Here is a 20,060-nt window from a genome sequence, read left to right as displayed (position 1 = left end):
CCACTTGATCATGGTGCATTATTTTTTTAATGTATTGTTGAATTTTGTGTATCACATTGATGGATTTGCAGATGTTGGACCATCTTTCCATCCCTGAAATAAGTTCCACTTGATCATGATGTATTATCTTTTTAATATATTGTTGAATTCAATTTGCTAATATTTTGGTGAGCATTTCTGATCTGTGTACATTAGGGGTATTGACCTTTAATTTTATTTTGGTGTCCTTGTCTTGTTTTGGTAGGATAATGCTGGCCTCGTAAAATAAGTTTGGGAGTGTTTCCGACTCTTCTATATTTTGTAAGAGTTTGAGAAAGATATGTATTAATCCTTCTTTAAATCTTTGGTAGAATTCACCAGTGAAGCTGTCTGATCCTGGATTTTTTTATTGGGAGGTTTTTAATTACTGATTTGACTTCTTTAGTAGTAATTGGTCTGTTCAGACTATCTGTTTCTTCACAACACACTCTTGGTAGGTTGTATGTTTCTAGGAATTTATCCATTTCTAGGTTTTGGTTGTTTTTTTTTTTTTAATTTCTCTTGGTTTCCTTCTATTGGTTGTTCAGGAACATGTTGCTTAACCTTCACATATTTGTGATTTTTTTCAGTTTCCTTCCTATAATTGATTTCTGATTTTATACCATTGTGGTCAAAAAAGATATTTTATGATTTCTTACATTTATTAACACATTTATTTGTGGCCATTCATGTAGTCTATCCTGGAGAATGTTGTATGTGTACTTGAGAGGGACTGTGTATTTTGTTGCTTCGGGTGGAATATTCTATATGTATCTTTTAAATCCACCTAGTTTAATATGTTTTTTAAGGCCAGTGTTTTCTTACTGACTTTCTGTAAGGAAGATCTGTCCATTGATGAAAGTGGGGTATAAAGTCTATTGTAATTGTGTTGCTGTCTATTTCTTCCTTTAGGTCTGTTAATATTTGTTTTATATACTTAATTTGCTCCTATGTTTGGTGCATAAATATTTACATTATATCTTCCTGTTGGATTGACCTGTTTATCATTATGCAGTGTCATTCATTGTCATTGCAGTCATTTTCTTCCTGCCTTTTAAAAAAACTTATTTATTTTAACTGGAGGCTAATTACTTTACAATATTGTGGTGGTTTTTGCCATATATCAACATGAATCAGCCATGGGTGTAAATGTGCCCCACCATCCTAAATCCTCTTCCCACTCCCTTTCTACCTCATCCCTCTGGGTTGTCCCAGAGCACCAGCTTTGGGTGCCCTACTTCATGCATCGAATTTGCACTGGTCATCTTTACATATGGTAATGTACATGTTTTAGTGCTATTCTCTCTTATTATCCCACCCTCGCCTTTTCCCACATAGTCTGAAAGTCTGTCCTTCACATCTGTGTCTGTTTTGCTATCTTGAATATAAGGTCGTCGTTATCATCTTTCTAAATTCCATATATATGTGTTAATGTACTGTATTGGCGTTTCTCTTTCTGACTTACTTCACACTGTATATAAGCTCCAGTTTCATCCACCTCATTATAACTGACTAAAATCTGTTCTTTTTTTTATAGCTGAGTAATATTCCACTGTGTGTATGTACCACTGCTTCCTTATCCATTCATCTGCTGATGGATATCTAGGTTGCTTCCATGTCCTAGATATTGTAAACAGTGCTGCAATGAATATTGGAGTACATGTGTCTCTTTCAATTCTGGTTTCCTCAGTGTGTATGCCCAGCAGTGGGATTGCTGGGTCATATGGCAGTTCTGTTTACAGTTTTGTAAGAAATCGCCACACTGTTCTCCATAGTGGCCATACTAGTTTGCAATCCCACCAACAGTGTAAGATGGTTCCATTTTCTCCACACCCTCTCCAGCATTTATTGTTTGTAGACTTTTTGATGGCAGCCATTCTGACTGGCATGAGATGGTACCTTATTGTGGTTTTGAGTAGCATTTCTCTGATAGTGAGTGATGTTGAGCATCTTTTCATGTGTTTGTTAGCCATCTGTATGTCTTCTTTGGAGAAATGTCTGTTTAGTTCTTTGGCCCGTTTTTTGATTGGGTTGCTTATTTTTCTGGTATTGAACTGCATGAATTGCTTGTATATTTTGGAGATTAATTCTTTGTCAGTTGCTTCATTTGCTATTATTTTCTCCCATTCTGAAGGCTGCCTTTTCACCTTGCTTATAGTTTTCTTTGTTGTACAAAAGCTTTTAAGTTTAATTAGGTCCCATTTCTTTATTTTTGTTTTTATTTCCATTACTCTGGGAGGTGGATCATAGATGATCTTGCTGTGATTTATGTCAGAGAGTGTTCTGCCTATGTTTTCCTCTAAGAGTCTTATAGTTTCAAATCTTACATTTAGATCTTTAATCCATTTTGAGTTTATTTTTGTGTATGGTGTTAGAAAGTGTTCTAGTTTCATTCTTTTATAGATTGTTGACCAGTTTTGCCAGCACCACTTGATAAAGAGATTGTCTTTTCTTCATTGTTTATTTTTGCCTCCTTTGTCAAAGATAAGGTGTCCATAGGTATGTGGATTTATCTCTGGGCTTTCTATTTTGCTCCATTGTCTGTCTTTGTGCCAGTACCATACTGTCTTGATGACTGTAGCTTTGTAGTAGAGCCTGAAGTCAGGCAGGTTGATTCCTCCAGTTCCATTCTTCTTTCTCAAGATTGCCTGGCTATTTGAGGTTTTTTGTGTTTCCATACAAATTTTGAAATTATTTGTTTTAGTTCTGTGAAAAATAACCATTGGTAGCTTGATAGGGATTGTGTTGAATCTATAGGTTGCTTTGGGTATTATACTCATTTTCACTATATTGATTCTTCCAACCCACAAACATGGTATATTTCTCCATCTATTTGTGTCACCTTTGATTTCTTTCATCAGTGTTTTATAGTTCTCAATATTTTTGTTTCTTTGAGTAAATTTATTCCTAAGTTTTTTATTCTTTTCATTGCAGTGGTGAATGGGATTGTTTCTTTTGATTTTCTGTAAGAAAGATCTGTCCATTGATGAAAGTGGGGTATAAAATCTCCTATTATAATTCTGTTGCTGTCTGTATCTTCCTTTAGGTCTGTTAATATTTGTTTTATAAACTTATTTGCTCCTATGTTGGGTGCATAAGTATTTACAAATATTATATCCTCTTGTTGGGTTGACCTGTTTATCATTATGCAATGTCATTCATTGTCTGTTGTTGTTTTAAAGTCTATTTTGTCCGATAGAAGTATAGCTACCTCAGCTTTCTATTGGTTTTTATTTGGATGGAAAATGTTTTTCCACCCCTTTACTTTCAGTCTGTATTATTCCTACATCTGAAATGGGTCTCTTGTAGGCAGCACATCGATGGGTGTTATATATTCATCCACTCAGCTACTCCTTGTCTTTTGATTGTAGAATTGAGTACATTTACATTTAAAGTAACTATTGATAAGTATGTACTTATTCCCATTTTAATTGTTTTTGTCTGTTTTGTAGTCCCTCTGTTCCTTTATTTTCATGCTTTCTTCCTTTGTGATTGGATGATTTTCTTTAGTAGTATGCTAACATTTCTTTCTTTTTGCATATCTACTATAGGCTTATTCTTTACCTTGAGGCTTATGTATAACAACATAACAGTCTATTTAAAATTGATAACAAGTTTGATCCCATTCAGAAGCTCTACATTTTTACTCTTCCCTCCATTTTACATTTCTTCGCTCATGTGTGCTTGCATGCGTGCTAAGTGGCTCCAGTCGTGTCTGACTCTTTGCGACCCTGTGGACTTCTCTCTCCGTGGGATTCTTCAGTCAAGAATACTGGAGTGGGCTGCCATGCCCTCTTCCAGGGGATCTTCCCAACCCAGGGATCGAACCTACGTCTCTTGTGTCTCCTGTATTGGCAGGCAGGTTCTTTACCACTAGCACCATCTGGGAAGCCTCTTCTTGTGTATGTCCTTAACTGATTACTGTAGTTAGTTATTTTTAGTACTTTTATCTTTTAACTTTTATCCTAGCTTTATAAGTTATTAATCTACCTCCTTTGCTATGTATTTGTAAATCTTTACCAGTGACACATACTTTCGTAGATTTTCCTGTTGGTAAATTAGTGCCCTTTCCATTGAGCTTCAAGAAATCTTTATTATTTCTTGTAAGGGGACTTCAGTGGTGATGAAGTTCTTTAGCTTTTGCTTGTCTGGAGAACTGTTATCTGTATTCTTCACTTCTCAAGTAGAACTTTGCTGGGTAGAGTATTCTTGGTGGGAAGTTTTTTTTTTTTTTTTTTTTTTTTTAAACTTTTAGCACTTAGAAAAATCAAGGCATTTCCTTCTGGCCTGCAAAGTTTTTGCTGAAAAATCTGCTGGTAATTTTATGGGATTTTTTGGGTAACATGTTGTTTTTTCTTGCTGTTTTAAAGATTCTCTCCTTATCTTTAACTATAATGTGTCTTGGCATGGATTTCTTTGCTTCATCTTATTTGGAACTCTTTCAGGTTCCCGGCAGGATTTTCTTTTTTATGACTAAATAATATTCCATTGTATGTATGTGTTTGTGCATGTATGTGTATCACATTTTCCTTATTCATTTATTTGTTGATGGGCACTTATGTTGTTCCCATGTCTTGGCTATTGTAAATAATGCTCCAGTGAACATGGAGTGCAGATAACTCCTCATAGAATGTTTTCATTTCCTTTGAATACATTCCCAGAAGTAGAATTGCTATAGCACATGGTAGTTCTATTTTTTATTTCTTGAAGAATCTTTATATATATATATATTTTTTTTTTTTTCCATAGTGGCTGGACCAATTTACAGTATGGTGCAACAGCTTTAGTGCAAATAACTGTATGCAAATGAATGCTTGCTGAAAATTACCAGTTTTAATTATCACAGACTAACCTTTGTAACCTGGCTGCATAGGCAGCTGCTGGCTTGTATGAGGGGCACAGGGAGCCCTTCAGGCCCCTCCTCCCAGTAAAACCAGCCCCAAATCCCAGATGCCTGAAATTCTATCATTTAGGGCTTTCTGACCTCTTAAAATTCATGTATCCTTGGACAGAAGCAGTAAATCTTTGTCTGCTTATCAACTGCACTCCATTCCCAAGCATTGACTGAATCTCTCCTGTATGAATGGAGGTCACTGGGCAGAGCACTGGCTTTAGCAGTTTTTTGCTTGCATACTTCCTAAAGCAGTTTTGAAAATCTGCATATCTCATACATCTAAAATTTGACAACTAAACTTCTCATACTAATAAATTTATCTATAAAGGGCATAATTTTGATATATAATAAATATTGAAATTTAAAAAGAAAGTTCTTTCATCACTCATTTAAATGTATCCAACTAAATCTAATTACTGCGATGGTTTGATATACCATAAAATATACAAGCAGGCTCTTTTTTAACAGTTGGAAAATCTACATCATTTTTCTCCTTTGAGCCCTTGTTTCCCTTCCCTTTCCCCAGAAAATTTTATCCTAACATGATACATTTTTCTTTGCTTGTACTGTGTTAGTGATTTGCACAACAAAAATAATGAACATAAATTTAAATTCACTTTGAAAAAATTTCCTGTGATCGTAAAAGCACTAAACGTTATGGTTTACACAGGATTGGATAGTTATCATCTTTATTTATAATACACAATTGACCAAGCTGATAAATACTTGACACATTTTAACTGTTGAGAAAGTAAAAGTTTTTTGGAGCTGTATCATGTCATAGGATTCAAGGAGATAGTTTTTTCAATTAACTCAAGTACCCTGAGATGAATGTTGCTTATTGTAAAAATGAATCATCATCCTATATTTTTATACTTATAGGTACAAGTGCCTGGAAAGTCTTGCTCACAAAAATAATTAAATGGGGATGGAAAGGATTTTGTTATAGCAACATCACTCAATCCTCTGAACTCTTTCTGAGTTGCATGCCAACAATCACATAGTAATCTGTCATCAATTTATTTTAATAAATGTTTTATTTTAGAATTGTTTTAGATTTATAGAAGTTACAAAGCGTGTATAGAGAATTTTTGAATATCCCTCACCTAGTTTCACTGTTGTTAACATCTTCCATAACCCTGGTACATTCATCACAACTAAGAAACCTGCACTGGTACACCACTATTAACTAAACTCCATCAATCCTTTCTTTAATGATGAATCAGCTGCTAACTCAGTTTGGTATTTCTTCAGTTTTGTTGAAAGCACAGAATTAGAAACATCTGACTTGTGAAAGGATTTGTCATTCAGCCTTTGCCTTTCTTGTTTCCTGGAAAGTATATCAAAAAAGGCTTTACTAAGACTTACCATGTAATTGTTGATTATACCTGTTTCTCTTTTACTTGTCACATTTGATACACTCAAATTGTTAGGAGAAACAAAATAGCGATAATTTTAATAGATCTTTGCTAATACCATACTTCTTAATAAAATGCTTTCTGTCTTATCATTTATATAAACACTCGAAGCATCAAATTTAGCTCATTTTATTTATAGAAAATGTTCCAGATTAGCCATGTAACCTAAATGCCAAACCAGTCCTTATTTTTAAAAGACTTAGTAAAACTAGACCTTTTCAATGTCAGTAAAAATGTTAATATGTTAATGAATTTGAGTATTAAAAGGCAAATGGATAGGGCATGGGTCTTGCCCTGAATTTACTGTCCAGATCCTTCCTTCAGGAAGGCATAGCCACTTATATTTCTCACCCCCTACTTTCTTGATTTGCTCCCATTAGACCATCCTTCAGGAGTGATGTCCTTTTTGATAATAATTGGGGGAAGAAAAAAAGTGAAGTATCTAAACAAAAATTGTCATTGTGCTCACCTTCCTTACTCGACAATATATCTGAATGTAAAATAAATCCCCAGAGGAGCCAAAAAATCCATTTCTAATACATCCTTAACAGAAATGAAAGACTGAGAAAGGCATGTATCCCTTCTGGAAGGGTGGTGCGCCATGCAGCGTCCACTCTTGGGAACTGAGAAATGGTTGTCCAGCAAGGTCCAGCATGAAGCCTTGATTGCTGGCGTAGATCACTCTTAGGGCTGATCCATTTCAGGAAGAAGTAAATACTTTAGGAAGCTGAGGATCTGGAGAGTAATTAAACCTCTCTACACAACGTACCCTTGCATGGCTCTTGGAAACCCCAGGGTGTACATCCTTCAATGTGAATGATGCCAGAAAGAGGCCCAGGAGCCTGCCAAGATTCATGCCCACTGCTGGTGTTGGGGCATTTCAAGGGGGCAGATCGGCTCACCAACAGCCCCCATATAGAGGCTTCTCCGAGGTGGGTCTTAGTGAAAGAAAGTGGGAGAATCTTGCCTCCTGAGCTGGGGAGGCTTGGAGGGTGATGGTCCTTGGTCTGCTTTTTTGGCTTTTTGAGAACTAAGTACCCAGAGCAGTTTGTTTTTTCCTCTCAGATGTGAATACTGTACAGGCCTCTAGAAAGTGAAGACCCTGAATTAAGAGACATTTACTTGGTCTACAGTTATACAAGTGTTTCTGTTGTAAATTATCACTGTGAAGTTTTGCCTTTAAGTAGTTTTTTTTTTTTTTAAGATTCTAAAGTGATGAAAATACAATTTAGCACTCTGTATGGAATTCTTGGACTTGAAAATAAGCCTGCAGCCCCCAAATGCTGAGAACTGGTAGTGGTTTAGTTTCCTGTTTTCTCTTGAGTATTATGGGCAAGGCTTTCTTTTCGCCTGTCAGAAAAGCCCAGATTCACGTGGTCTCCACCTGTGCGGGCCTCATACTGACTCTTGTATTTGTGTAAGAAGAAGCAGGGAGAAGTCAGCAAGGCCGCCAGCGCCGACAGCACGACTGAGGGCACGCCCGCCGACGGCTTCACTGTGCTCTCCACCAAGAGCCTCTTCCTCGGCCAGAAGGTAGGCCAACGCTCGCCCCAGTCTGCTCGCGGGCCCTGGGATGGATGGGTGCCTCCACCAGCAGAAAGGCTGCCTGGGAACCACTCCTGGCCTTGTGGGCTGGCGGAGAGAGTAGGGGTGGGCGGTTTAGGAAAGAAGTCGGGGAGGGCTGGGCCAGTTGCTGAGGGGAGATTGGCAGGTGGGGAGAGGAGATATGGTGGTGAAGAAGAGGGACAGTAGCTCCTGTGGGGTTGGAGACACCCTGGGCTCGGTCTGTGGAAGGAGCTGCATACATGGGAGGACCTGGTCATCCTATAATCCTGGCCAGAAAGTTAAAACCAGGCCCTGGAAAGAGAAAGATCTAGCTGGCAGCCCAGGCATTCTGGTGGACACTGGAGGCGGAGCCTTGATCCAGGGGCCGGGATTGTTGCTAGACACACCGTGCCACCTGAGGAGTCCTCAAGCCAGGTGTTTGTTTGTTTTAACCGTGGGCAGTATGTTTTCAGCTGCCCCAGTGGTGCAGATTTGCCAGGACACTATATGGTTTTGTAACAGATGATTCACTTTTGTTGAAAATAAAAATGATGCAAAGGCTTTTAAGACCTCAGAAGGAGGGTTAATATTTCTCTGTTAACACCAAAAAAGGGGGTGGAGAGACAGTGGGAATTACTTGGCTGATTTTTTTTTTTAATCCTACATTAAAAAGTATTAAAGGCATGGATTTGAACTTCCACGTAAATTGCATTTAGTTCGAATGTGGTGAACAACTTGGTCCTGAAGCTGCATCATTTTTAAAAGCTCACCATCAGTTTTCTTTTGCATCTCAGTGACACAGTCCTCCTGCTCACTTCATTGCAAACCTTCTCCTCCCCCTCCCGCTTCCTGTCACTAATTGCACTCAGGCTCTCATGATGCAATTCCTGTGGTGGACTCTTGTGTTCCAGCAAATAACCATTACAGTGTACATTTTATAACCATTGTCTGTATTTTGTATGCATTTTTCAAAGGGAAAATATAAGCAGCACTAGTTGTCATCTTAAGGTCTGGGGCTTTGAAAGTTTTTGTGTAAAATATTTTTTATTGATAAAATTTCAGCACAGCAGTGAAGGCAACCACCTGGGTTTACTTTCACCCTTTAACCTGTCCTTTGGGTACTGTATTGAAAGTTAATGTGACCTGTCACCCAAGTTGCTTTCATTTGAACTAAAGTGTGAAAAAGCTCTGCGATTTAAGGACTAGCTCCAGTGTGCTTTAGATCCCGAATGCTGACTATTAGCTGGCACTTGGAAGCCTGTTAAACAGGTAGAACAGTTCAGCCCAGGGGCCACCCTCTCCCTCACTCCTTCCCCTGCCCCACCCTTGGGCGCCTCTCCCTTCCCTGTGTTCTTGCTCTCTCCTGCTGTTTACTCCAAAACCAGCCTCAGATCGGAACTCCTCACACCCCCTTGCAAGATCCCTACAGTGGCAGCACTTGGCCACACGGTGCCCGTGTACACACAGAGACACTCTTCTTGGCTATGGGGTCAGGGCCTCATGTGCTGCATATGAGGCCTGGGAGGGAGCCAGCAAAGGCCGCAGATTCATGGCTAGCACTGCTGCAACCAGGCAGCGCCACCTGCTCTATGATGGGTATGGGTCTGGCCTCTGACCTCAGGGTCCACACCACAGGCAGGAAAGTACCAGAAAGTACAAATTTAGTGAACACTGACTACACCTGACTTAGGTTGGAAGGGGAAGTCCAAAATGCCGCAGAGAGGCACTGATACTGTAGAGTAATTTACAGGTGTGTTATCTAATACTATATAGGAAATACAGGAAAATGGAAGCAGTGGGCTCAACAGTGACACTAACGTGGCTGTTCAGTATCTTGACTTTTGGAGGGAGAGCCTGAGAGGAGGGACTGAGCGGAGCCAGTGTTACATGTTAAGCTGTGAGAGAAGGGGCTGAGTGCAGAGCCGGAAGAAACACCCACCTTCTTTCCGTGCAGCTTTACAACCCTAGATACACACATCCAGGATGAGCTACCCCAGACCCAGTCCTGCAGGCACCATTTAGCAGAGTAAACTGTGTCTCCCCAAAATTGCTATCACAGAATAAATCCACATCTCAAGTCGGCCGGGGCACCCTCTTAGAAGATAGTGTCCTTGGATCCCCGTGGCCCTGCAGCGTGAGGAAGGCAGTAGGTGTTCATAGTTAACAGCATTACTGTGAAGCAATACTTTCTGGCCCTCTGTTAGTTTTTACTGTCAGGGGAAAGTCATGGCATTTAGTGCAAAAGGGGCCTGAGTTGTTAGACTGACACACAGGGATTTTCATACAAAGCACATTTTAAAATGTCATTAGTACAGGCATTAATTTTAAGTTGGATTTTTGGAAATGTTTCAGAAAGGATACTTCACAGTGATGACTGTATGGTACCCTATAATTCTACGAGTCTTGTTTTCCACCTGTGACAATGACACCAATGCTAGAGTAGTGCAGGCAAGCTGAGGTCAGAAAGGTGATACTGTGCTCACTACAGCCCTGAAAGGCATGGTTGCTAAGCTACTCGCAGGAGAAGCTGGCCCAGGGCTTAGGAGCCTGGGATCTAATTGTTGATGATGATGATGTATTTCACATACAGCTGTCTCAGGAGTAATCACTCTCATTATTCTTTGATTTTACCCAGTGTTCACACACATTGTTGAATTGTTTTCAAAAGGGAAATGGTGCTGCGAATCCAAGTTGATGAGATGTGTTTGCTTTGTGATTTAGTGGAGATTCTCAGCGTCTTTTCAGAGATTTAAAAAGCTTTATGTTCAAAAGGAGTACTTCCAAGGTGTATTATAAGTCTTTTGTCAGTGGTAGTAAGTGATGTAGACTTCCCTGGAAGAGTCAGTGTTACTAGAAGCGGCTGGGAAGGCGGTGTCAGGAGGGCATGCGTATGTGCCCTCCCCGCCCCCACCACACACTATCAGGATTGCAACCAGACCCCTGTAGGCCGCTCGAGGCAGGGGTAGGCACCAGGTGTTTTCTTCCTCAGACCCAGACACCCTAGTCTCGGGGCTAGGGAACAGTGAAGAGAGAGAAGGCTCTTGAAGCAGTAACGTGGAGGAGAGGCCCACCACCCCCTTCCACCCTACGGCAGACAGTTCGCTTCTGAGACAGTTTAGGACACGGGCCATCCCATGCTTTTCCTCCAGCCGTATCCTGAGTCCTTATCCTCGGGTGGCACATTCTAGCTTGAAACGCACCAGATGCCACCACCAGACCTGAGCCTCTGGGGAATTCAGACCAGGCATACGTGTGGGCTGGGCAGCATAGCATAGAGGAGGAAGCCCCTTCACCTGAGGGGCCAGGGTGGGAGTGGGTCCCGAAGCAGGCCACAGGGACACATGCTCTGTGAGGAGGTGGAGACAGTTCTGTAGAGGACCTCGCCTCTCCATTCGCCTTAGTTGAAGTGAACCCTGGGGATAGGAGAAGAGTTCCATTTTATGTGGTGGATACAGGGAAAGAAGTCTTCTTCCTTGTCCATTGTGAGGGAATGAGAGAGAGAAAGCTTGGACTATGACAGTCTATACTCAGTGAGTCACTCAGATAATCTTTAATACTGACTTTTATTCCCTAAAATTGAATTTCAGATCACATATGTTTAAAAAAAGGATTGTACTGCTTCCTTTAGCCAAGGAGGTCATGTCAAGATAGCCCAGATGTCCTTCCAGTAACCCCAAGCCACCAGCTCCTTCCTTACCACAGGCAGGCTGCCTCCCAGCCAGCTCCAGGATGGCCAGGTCATCTCTGAGCCAACCCAGGTCCCAGCCAGGACAAGGGCAGTTCCTGGACTCTGACCTCTCCATATCCCTGGTTTCAGGGAAGCGGTTTGTTCATCTCATCGCAGAGTTGTGTCTGGATGTTTGATGTTCAATCCCAGCTCTGTTTGTGGGCCTACAGAGACCTGAGCACTGTCATAGGCATTGGATGGCCTTCTCTCTGCCTTCAAGGAGCTTACACCCTAACGAGTTCACATCAGCAGTAGACAACAAGGATTCACTAGGCATAACTCCTTGAGGGAAGACTGGGGACCGTAGACATCAGAGGCTGGCTCCAGCAGAGCCCAGTGACCTGGGCATCATCAGGTCCCCATGATGGAGGAGATCCTGAAGGACCCTTGGCTCAGTCCCCTTCCCCCAGCCCCACAGCCAGGTGGGGCCCTTTTCTGCTGTATGCCTGGCGATGCACTTTGATCACTTTCTCCAGTGGCCAGTAGTCTTCACAGATACTTTAAATTCACCATTCTGGGGTTTAAAACTTAGTTTTCCATCTTTCCCAATATTAAGACAAGGAAGTAGTCACCTTACTCACATTCCGAAATCATTAACAAGCCTCCCTGCTCCCAGAAAATCAGGCTCAATTTGGGAATGTTCACAGTGCCCCAGACATCTGATTTCCCAGCCCACAAACACTGCTGCTCTGCCATGTGCTTCAGACAGCTGTGTACCCCTTTGGGTGAGAGGCCCAAGTGGATTTGATCCTGGGTGGGTCTTGGCAGGGGGCGCTGTCCTGGGACCTCCTACTACTGGACATCTTTCTGGGCCTGCCAGGCCTGTTGGCATATGTCCTCTGCACATCCAGATCCTTTCCAGGTATGTGCATGCACAGCCTCTACTTATCCTCCTGTCTAGGGGAGCATCTGTCCTTGTTTGTGATCAGATCACTGTCAGCTTCTGCACTTGGTCCAGCCTGCCCAAGCCAAGATGATTGCCCATGTACCTGTCCAGAGTACTTGAAGCAATCTGTCCTCTCCCCTCCCCCTCCCTCCAACACAAACACAGACTGGGCCTCCCCCAAGCACAAGCATTTTAAATAGCAATACTGTTTTGTGGCTCAGCCCCTCACCCTGAGGACTTCTTCTGAGCCTAGCACCTGGCAGAACAGAGTTGGGAAATCAAGGCTCGGATGTGGGTGAGAGTGAAGGTGCACTTGGTTAGCTAGGGCTTCTCCATGTTAGGGGCAGTGGCTCCCTGACAGGCAGGATTCTGAGATTCCAAGAGGGGGACTGCTTCCACTCAGAGGGAAGGTGAGCCCAGAGAGAACTGGGAATTCTGTTTGCAACCTCTCCCTCACTTCAGCAAGGCCCTGAAGCCCTATGGTTTCCCCAGAACACCCCTCCCGCTAAAGAGCAGGGGGCGGTTCTTCCGAGACAGAGACAGAATCTACCAGGGTCTCCCCGGCTAGTTGAATCAGAGCCTATGGAAATAGCTGATTTTCCGTTGAGGCTTTTCTGAATACAAATCCAGAAGCATCTATACAATTGAGGAAAAAAACAGCATGAGTTTTAAAGATTTAAACATGTATGACTTTAAAACAAACAACAAAAAAATTTTTTTAAATAAACCGAAAAAATAAAATCTCCTAGATGTCTTTAAAGCGTATTCACCCATAACACCAAGTGGAGTGTCCCCCGCCCCCTTCTCCTTTCCATTCCTCCCACTAGAACCTCCTGCTGCTTCACACAGTGTGTTTTTATTTTTGGTGGAAGGAACAGGGAATATTGGCTTAATTTGAGCTTTTATAAACAGCATTTGCTTGAAGTCATATGCAATACGTACATGATACATAATCAAACCCTTTGCCTTGTCCTGAAGCTTCACTTGCCTTACTCTGAGATCACACCCCATCCACACCCCTTCCCCTTGAGCACAACCATGAGTCCCCTCGCCCCGACGCCATCCCTTCTGTGCCTCTGTCCTGGCACCAGGGCCCACATGTGCTTCTGAGCACGTCACTGTGTGAGGTCACCTGGGTGGGCATCCTTCAGCTGCCAGAATGTCAGGGCCCCTGGTCACCCTGCAGTGCTGGGACTCGCACCCCGGAAAGTGTAAGTGCAGAGAGCTTGTGCCTCTACTCCCTTTGAGCCCTAACTGAAGATGAGGCCTCCCTTCGCTGTGGTGGGGCCTAGCCAGGGTCCTTCCCTGGCCATAAGACCAATTCATTTCCACAACTTTTAGTTTAAGCAGGTTCCTGTTTTGAGAATCTGCTTATTGCTTCTGGGAATCAGAAATGGGGGGTAATATTTCTATTGCTTATAAAATGTCAGGGTTTGGATTGTTTTAGTTTTGTCTGCAACAAAATGTCTGGCCCCAGAAATTCAGTCACTTGGAGCTCAGTGGCCAGGAGCATCCCGGCCGAGTGTCCACACATGGCCCCCTCCTGGGGGATGAACTCCTGCCCCGCTGGGCCCAGTGGGTGTGGTCAGCTCCCCTAGCCAGACTTGCAGTTTGTCTTGGTCAGCAGCTCCTCTGGGGGCCGCTTGGGCACGGCTGTCTGTGCAGCTGGTCGGAATTTCTGTCACCTAAGAACAGCCATCTTCCCTGGGAGAGAGTGAGCGCTCCACTGCAGGTGCTTGGGCCTGAGAGCAGGAAGGGGAGTCCTGGGCCAGCCCAACCCTCCTGCACCTCTGACAGCCTCTCAGAGTGAGGGTTGCTGTGGCACCAGAATAGCAGCGGGGAGGCAGGACTTGCAGTGGCGCTTTATAAGGACTCGGCTGGTGGGGTACTCATAACAGTCACTCAAGGAAAGCACTCTACCCATTGCGCCTTGGAGTAGCCTCACCAACAAGGTGAACACAGTTTAAAAGACACACTGTCTTATTGGAGAACTGCTGTGTCTGCTCCTGGGTTTGGCCAGATCTTCAGCATCATATAACTAACAGGCATGTAAAATTAGATGTTATTAAATAACAGACCATTCTCGCTCACCACCCCTGACCAGGGCATGGGAGCCACTTAGCCAGTGTTCACAGTGACAAGAAGAGCCTAAGAGACCCATGGCCACTTGGAAGAGAATGGCAGGGCTGCTAGGGGTTTGCCCAAACCAGCTAGGATTTCTGTAGCATCCCAGTGCTCAAGAAGAGGACAGTCCCATATACCCCCCCGACCCTACCCCAGCCATGATTACTTGACTCTGGGTCCTGAGAGCTGCTGTACCTTGGCACCCAGATCACAAATTCTTTTAACTGAAGGTGGATCCCCCAGTCTGACTTGGCTTAGGCTTCCCTTTGGCCCCAGGCATCACCAAACAGGTTCTGGACCCTCAGCCTAGCTTGCTTCTTCTTAGCATCCTGAGTGGCATTTGAGTCTTTTGTTTGAAATGGATTCACTTGAGCCAGTGAGTCCCTCTTCCCCTTTGTGCCCAGTGCACCTGGAGTATCCCCTGCCCTTCATCTGTATCCCAAGGCTCCCATTTCTGTGACTTCCCAGCTGTCCTGTTATTTCCCACCTCATGCTTTTCTTTTCAGCTGAACCTTATTCACAGTGAAATCAGTAATTTAGCCGGCTTTGAGGTGGAGGCCATAATCAATCCTACCAATGCTGACATTGACCTTAAAGATGACCTAGGTAATTGGGGATGGGGTTTGGCACCATCAGCTGTCAGTTGAAAAGTTATGGAACCCAGAATTTAGGCTCTTCACCTTCTCAAATTTCAGATGGTCAAACTAAATTTCCAAAACTGAGATTAATATTTGAGGGTAGACACTGAATGTCTACTTACTATAAGCCCTTCCAACTGGGAATGATGTGATTAAGTTTTGTTAAGCCCTATTGGCTGCTTTCCCCTTGATTATAAATATATTGCCATCTAAATTCTCTTCCATAATCATCACACTGACTGCTGGTTACTTTGGGGGGGATTTTTTAAAACTGTGGTTTTTTTTGTTTTTTTGTTTTTTTAAAGAATTGAAACATCTCAGGTAACTACAAAATGAGTTTCTCCATTTAAGCCTTAATTAGAAATGACAGTTAAACAAAGCATGAAAACACTTGAGAAGGAAGACAGTTAACCTGCACATCGGGATATTATTAAGTTGTCTTTCACCCACCAGCAAATTGGATTCCCCTAAATTTACCATGTACTGCCACTTCAACTTTTTCTACAACTGAAAACAGTATATGACTGGGTGCCACCTTCATGAATTCTTTGGCTTGAGTATGATATCAGAGAGAAGGCACTCACTCTCTTTCTGAGTGAGTTCCTCCAGAGGAAAGCTATGCCAGAGCTGTGGAGTCCCTGTCCAGGAGGGTGGGCGGTTCAGGACAAGCTGAGAGGTAGCTCTCAGGAGCCCCACTCTGTGGTCTTACCTTTGTAGAGAGGGCCCGTCGGCTCAGGGCACAGTGAAGGCTCCTGTCTCCTTAGCTGTGAGCCTTGTGGGGGCAGCAGGCTATCACGTGCCCACCAAGGCAGCCGTATGTCTGGTACTGACTTAGGTGTGTTTTATGTGCCTTTAGCGCTCATCTTTGGCCGCCTTTGTAAGATGGCAGAGTTCCTTATCGGGAGAGATGCCCATGCCAGAGCCCAGGCCTGACCCACACACACTGGGTGCAGTAGTGGGCTGAAGACATGAAAACTGGGACTCAAAAAGGCCCTGCTTGAACTTGTTTTCCAACTGCCTTAAACAGATCCTTTCTTTTTTTAGAAAAAAAAAAAAAAAAGCCCACAAGCTAGAAAAGGCGAGGATTCATCTATTCACAGTATACATAAAAACAATATTAGAATAAGAGGTAGGCCTAGAAAAATATTTTTACACATCTAAGGGGAAGAATAAAGGCACTCCTCTGTGCACACCTATACTGTTTTCTCCGTTTTCAAGAAATGTCCCTTGAAGGTAGACAAAATGAACTTAACAGGAATAAAAATCAAACCCTAAACGGTGACTGCTGCCGAGAAAATGGAGAAACTTGTTGTTTTGGTTGGCCTGATAGTCCACATTAAAAAAAAAAAAAAACAGATGCCATGTTTTAATAGCCTTCTCAGTGGGGTGCCAGTCTTACAGGCTTTTGCGAAGTGAAAAGGGGCATTCGTTGTTCTTTCTTTTAACCTTTGGAAATGATCTCGTGTGTGTTTCTCTTTTTTTTGGACCTATCATTCAAATGTTTAATTTAAACATGTCACATTTGATATCCCTCCCCCTCCTCCGCTCACCCCCACCCACACGTGCGCACACCTCGTGGACTGACTGCCCTTTGGCTCGTATGTTGGAATCGACCAGGTAGGCCAGCCCTGCCACTGGGGCCTTAGTAAATGTGCCTGTGCGTGGGTCTCGGTCCAACACAGTTGATATACATTTGTTTACCTGTTATAGTTGCAAGTTGTACAGGCTGACATTGCCTCGATCGACAGTGATGCTGTCGTTCACCCGACAAACACTGACTTCTACACCGGTGGTGAAGTAGGTAATGCCTAGCCGGGTGCTGCCGAGTGTGTGTGTGCATGGTCAGTCGGCCGCCGCAGACAGCTTGATCCTCTGACAGCTATGCAGGGCTGCATTCATTTCACACTTCCAGCTGTCCTGACCTTCCCCAGGTCTCCTGTCTCCGGGTCGTGAATGCGAGAAGTACAGCTAACTGTCAGTCAGGTTGCATCACGCTGCTCCCAGCTGGGCCCACTTCTGGTTTGGAAACTGGTTCAGCAACATCGTGTCCTCACTTGCTTCCTGAGGCACAGCTTTGTTGGAGACTGAGTTCACGTGTGATCTGAAGCTGCCAGGGGGATGCAGCCTGATGGGCTGCGTGGCATCCATGACCGCTTCTGTGCCCTTCTGTGGACCAGACACGCAGGAACGCCTGTGCACAGAAGCACAGGTCTGTGTCAGAAGCACGCTCGTTCCTGACAGTGGCCTTCAACCTTAAGTGCACACTGGAGGAACTTGACAACCCTCTCCCACACTCGTGTTCTCAGACCTTAAGTGCACGAAGGTCCCTTCATTCTGATGTGTTTCCAGACACTCTTGAGAAACACTCTCCTGGGTCCAGAGAGCCCCTTCCTCTCCCCAGCAGACCCACATGGTGGCATCTGGCCCTAAGTAGCTGCGGCTGGGTCAAGGCAAAATGAGCACGCAGGGTGCCAAGACTCTGTGGCTGCAGACTGGCATAGACGGTGCCCTGCTGGACGAATGTGTTGAGGGGCTTCTGTAATGTGGGTGTGATGGCAAAACAGCGCAGGTTTGGAGCTAGGTAGAAGGATCCTGAATCCTAACCTTACCATCTAGCAGATTTGGGGCCTTGGCAAGTCACCTAACTCCTCAGTGCCTTGGTTTCCCTATCCGTAAAATAGTGTTAACAATGAGAATTGTGTTGAATTTGTTAAATCATGTAAGCAAAGCACCCTGCTTCACGTCTGGCTCGTGATAGGGGCTTACTGTTGTGGTCTTGTTCTCAGGGGCATGTATGATTTTTACAGTAGGCATGCTGATCCTGAGAGCAGCATTTCTGAGTGTAGATTCCAACACTTGCTTCCAGAGAGAATGGATACATTTCTATTAAGGGCAAAAGTGAAGTCATCTTAAAGGATGAGGCTGTAGGGATCTGCCTCAGTATCCCAGACACTAGAAGCACAACAGCTTAGCGATCTGTAGCTGTCCAGCTCTGCTCAGTGTCCATCACAAAGCCCGCTACTCACAGTCTGCCCCAGCCACTGGGATTTGGGCTGATTGCTCTCCTGGGCATTTTGGATTTTGGATAAGGATGGAAAGACAAACTGGATGGAAAGTCGAGATTTGCCAAACCTGCTAGGCCCAGATGAAATCAGGCTGTAGGCAATTAAAATAAACTCCCCTTTCTCAAGATTTTGGAGGAGTTTAAGAGCTTCTAAGTCAAGCAGCTTAAGAGAAAGATACTTCCTTTCTTAACCAAGTGAAAACTTGATGGGAGGGAAGTGCTGATTTGGAGGAAAATAAATGAACAGCCAAGGGCTTATCTTTTCAGCCAGGATTGGCTAAAGCCTGGGTTCATCCTGCCATCCCGGACTTTGGGTGAAATGGAAATTATGAAACTTGCTGGGCAAAATAATCTTGCCCAGGGGAGAGAAAGGAAGGGCCAGCCTGCTGCCACTGGAGAAGTCTTTCCTTAGGATTAGCCACACCAGGAGGTGGAGCTGGAGGCTTTGAGGCTGGAAGGGGCCAGCTAGGGTAACAGGCAGAGCCAACTGTCCCCACGTCACAAGAGCCCAGTCCTTCCTAAACCATGAATGGAACTGGTCTCCTTGGAATAATGACAGTGCTAGTGCTTTTCTCTCTGACACGCGTGCCCTTAACCCACTCATGTGCACAGGGCGGGGAAGAGTAGCCTCAGTGACATGTAATTAACTCAGGTCCGAGACCTCTGCCAAGGCTGCCTGGCATGTCACTCAGAGACACTGTCAAAACAGGTCCAGACAACCTGACTGGCCAGGGAGCAAGATTGTGCCAGGACTAGAACTCAGGGCTTCCAAAGCCCACCTCTGTGCTTTTTCTCTGAACCAGTCCAAACTAGAACTGAACCCAGATCTCTTACAATACCAAAATAATGATCAACCAGATTCACACATGGTATCAATTGGTTCCAGCTCCCACTTTGATGTGTGAGAGGGGAAAAGAGGAAGCGAGGATATAATCACTCCACTTCTCATATTTGGTGTGAATTCCCGAGTCCCGAGACTGCTGGAAGAAGGAATGCGAGTGCAGGAATGCTTAGCCCCAGTGATTAACTTTTACCCATCAAAAAGTTCTTTCTAACAGTGAAATAGACCACAGGCTGAGCCTGACATTTGTCCAAGCCTAAATTTTTGCTTAGGCTGTTTTGAACACTGATACTTATGCCTGCTTTCTAAGCATGAAATAATGTTTTTGTTCTCATGGGAGTAACACATGTTTATGCTTGGGGGCAAATAAGCCAATTGCTTTATGATTAACCCTGAAGTTAAGCCTAAAAGCAAGAGTCTTACATTAAGAGTGTTGACAATACAGTTGAAATGGGCCTGTTTCTTGTTAAAAAGTACACGTGTGTCTACATGAACATGTGCATACATATGTGTGTGTAGGAGTCAAGTCCTGACCGGGTTGAATGCCTGCAATCTAGGGTTCAATTTTTAAGTTTGGGAAATGCATTAAGTGTAATTTAACGTGCAAATTTCACTTCTAATTAAAGCAAGATTTAATTATAAGTAAAAATTTTAAAGTAAACACTCTTCCTAAGATAAAACACCTTTAATTATAAATCAGCCCATTTTCCTAATGTTTTCTATTTCAGAAAGGTATCAGTAGTATTAATACAGCACTGATTTTATTTTATCTTCCAAATTTCCCATTCCTCCTAAAGAGTAGGTAGAATAGAGAATGCGTCCTGAAATAGTCCTGCCTAGAGCATGTTCGTATCCATCTCTCAGGCTGGAGGATGGATATGGAGGGAAGGCCAGACCAGGTGTAA

At 43.5% G+C, this 20,060-nt stretch overlaps 1 protein-coding gene across 4 annotated transcripts in view; it reads left to right on the top strand.

Annotated features, from left to right (window-relative positions):
- MACROH2A1 (macroH2A.1 histone) overlaps positions 1–20,060 on the top strand; it is an 82,720-nt gene that overhangs the window by 49,161 nt on the left and 13,499 nt on the right. The window contains exons 5-6 of one of the 4 annotated variants that reach the window (XM_065918586.1): positions 7,753–7,863; positions 16,961–17,051. In XM_065918586.1, the coding sequence (XP_065774658.1) occupies positions 7,753–7,863; positions 16,961–17,051 (202 nt within the window). Of the gene's footprint in view, positions 1–7,752; positions 7,864–15,118; positions 15,219–16,960; positions 17,052–20,060 lie in introns of all 4 variants that reach the window. The other 3 variants (XM_065918584.1, XM_065918587.1, XM_065918585.1) reach the window with 3 other exon arrangements.

This window comes from Muntiacus reevesi, chromosome 1 (genome assembly GCF_963930625.1).
Source record: "Muntiacus reevesi chromosome 1, mMunRee1.1, whole genome shotgun sequence".
NCBI classification, from domain to species: Eukaryota; Metazoa; Chordata; class Mammalia; order Artiodactyla; family Cervidae; genus Muntiacus; species Muntiacus reevesi.
The sequence above is the reverse complement of the archived record's forward strand: the minus strand, read 5'-3'. Positions and strand labels throughout refer to the sequence as shown.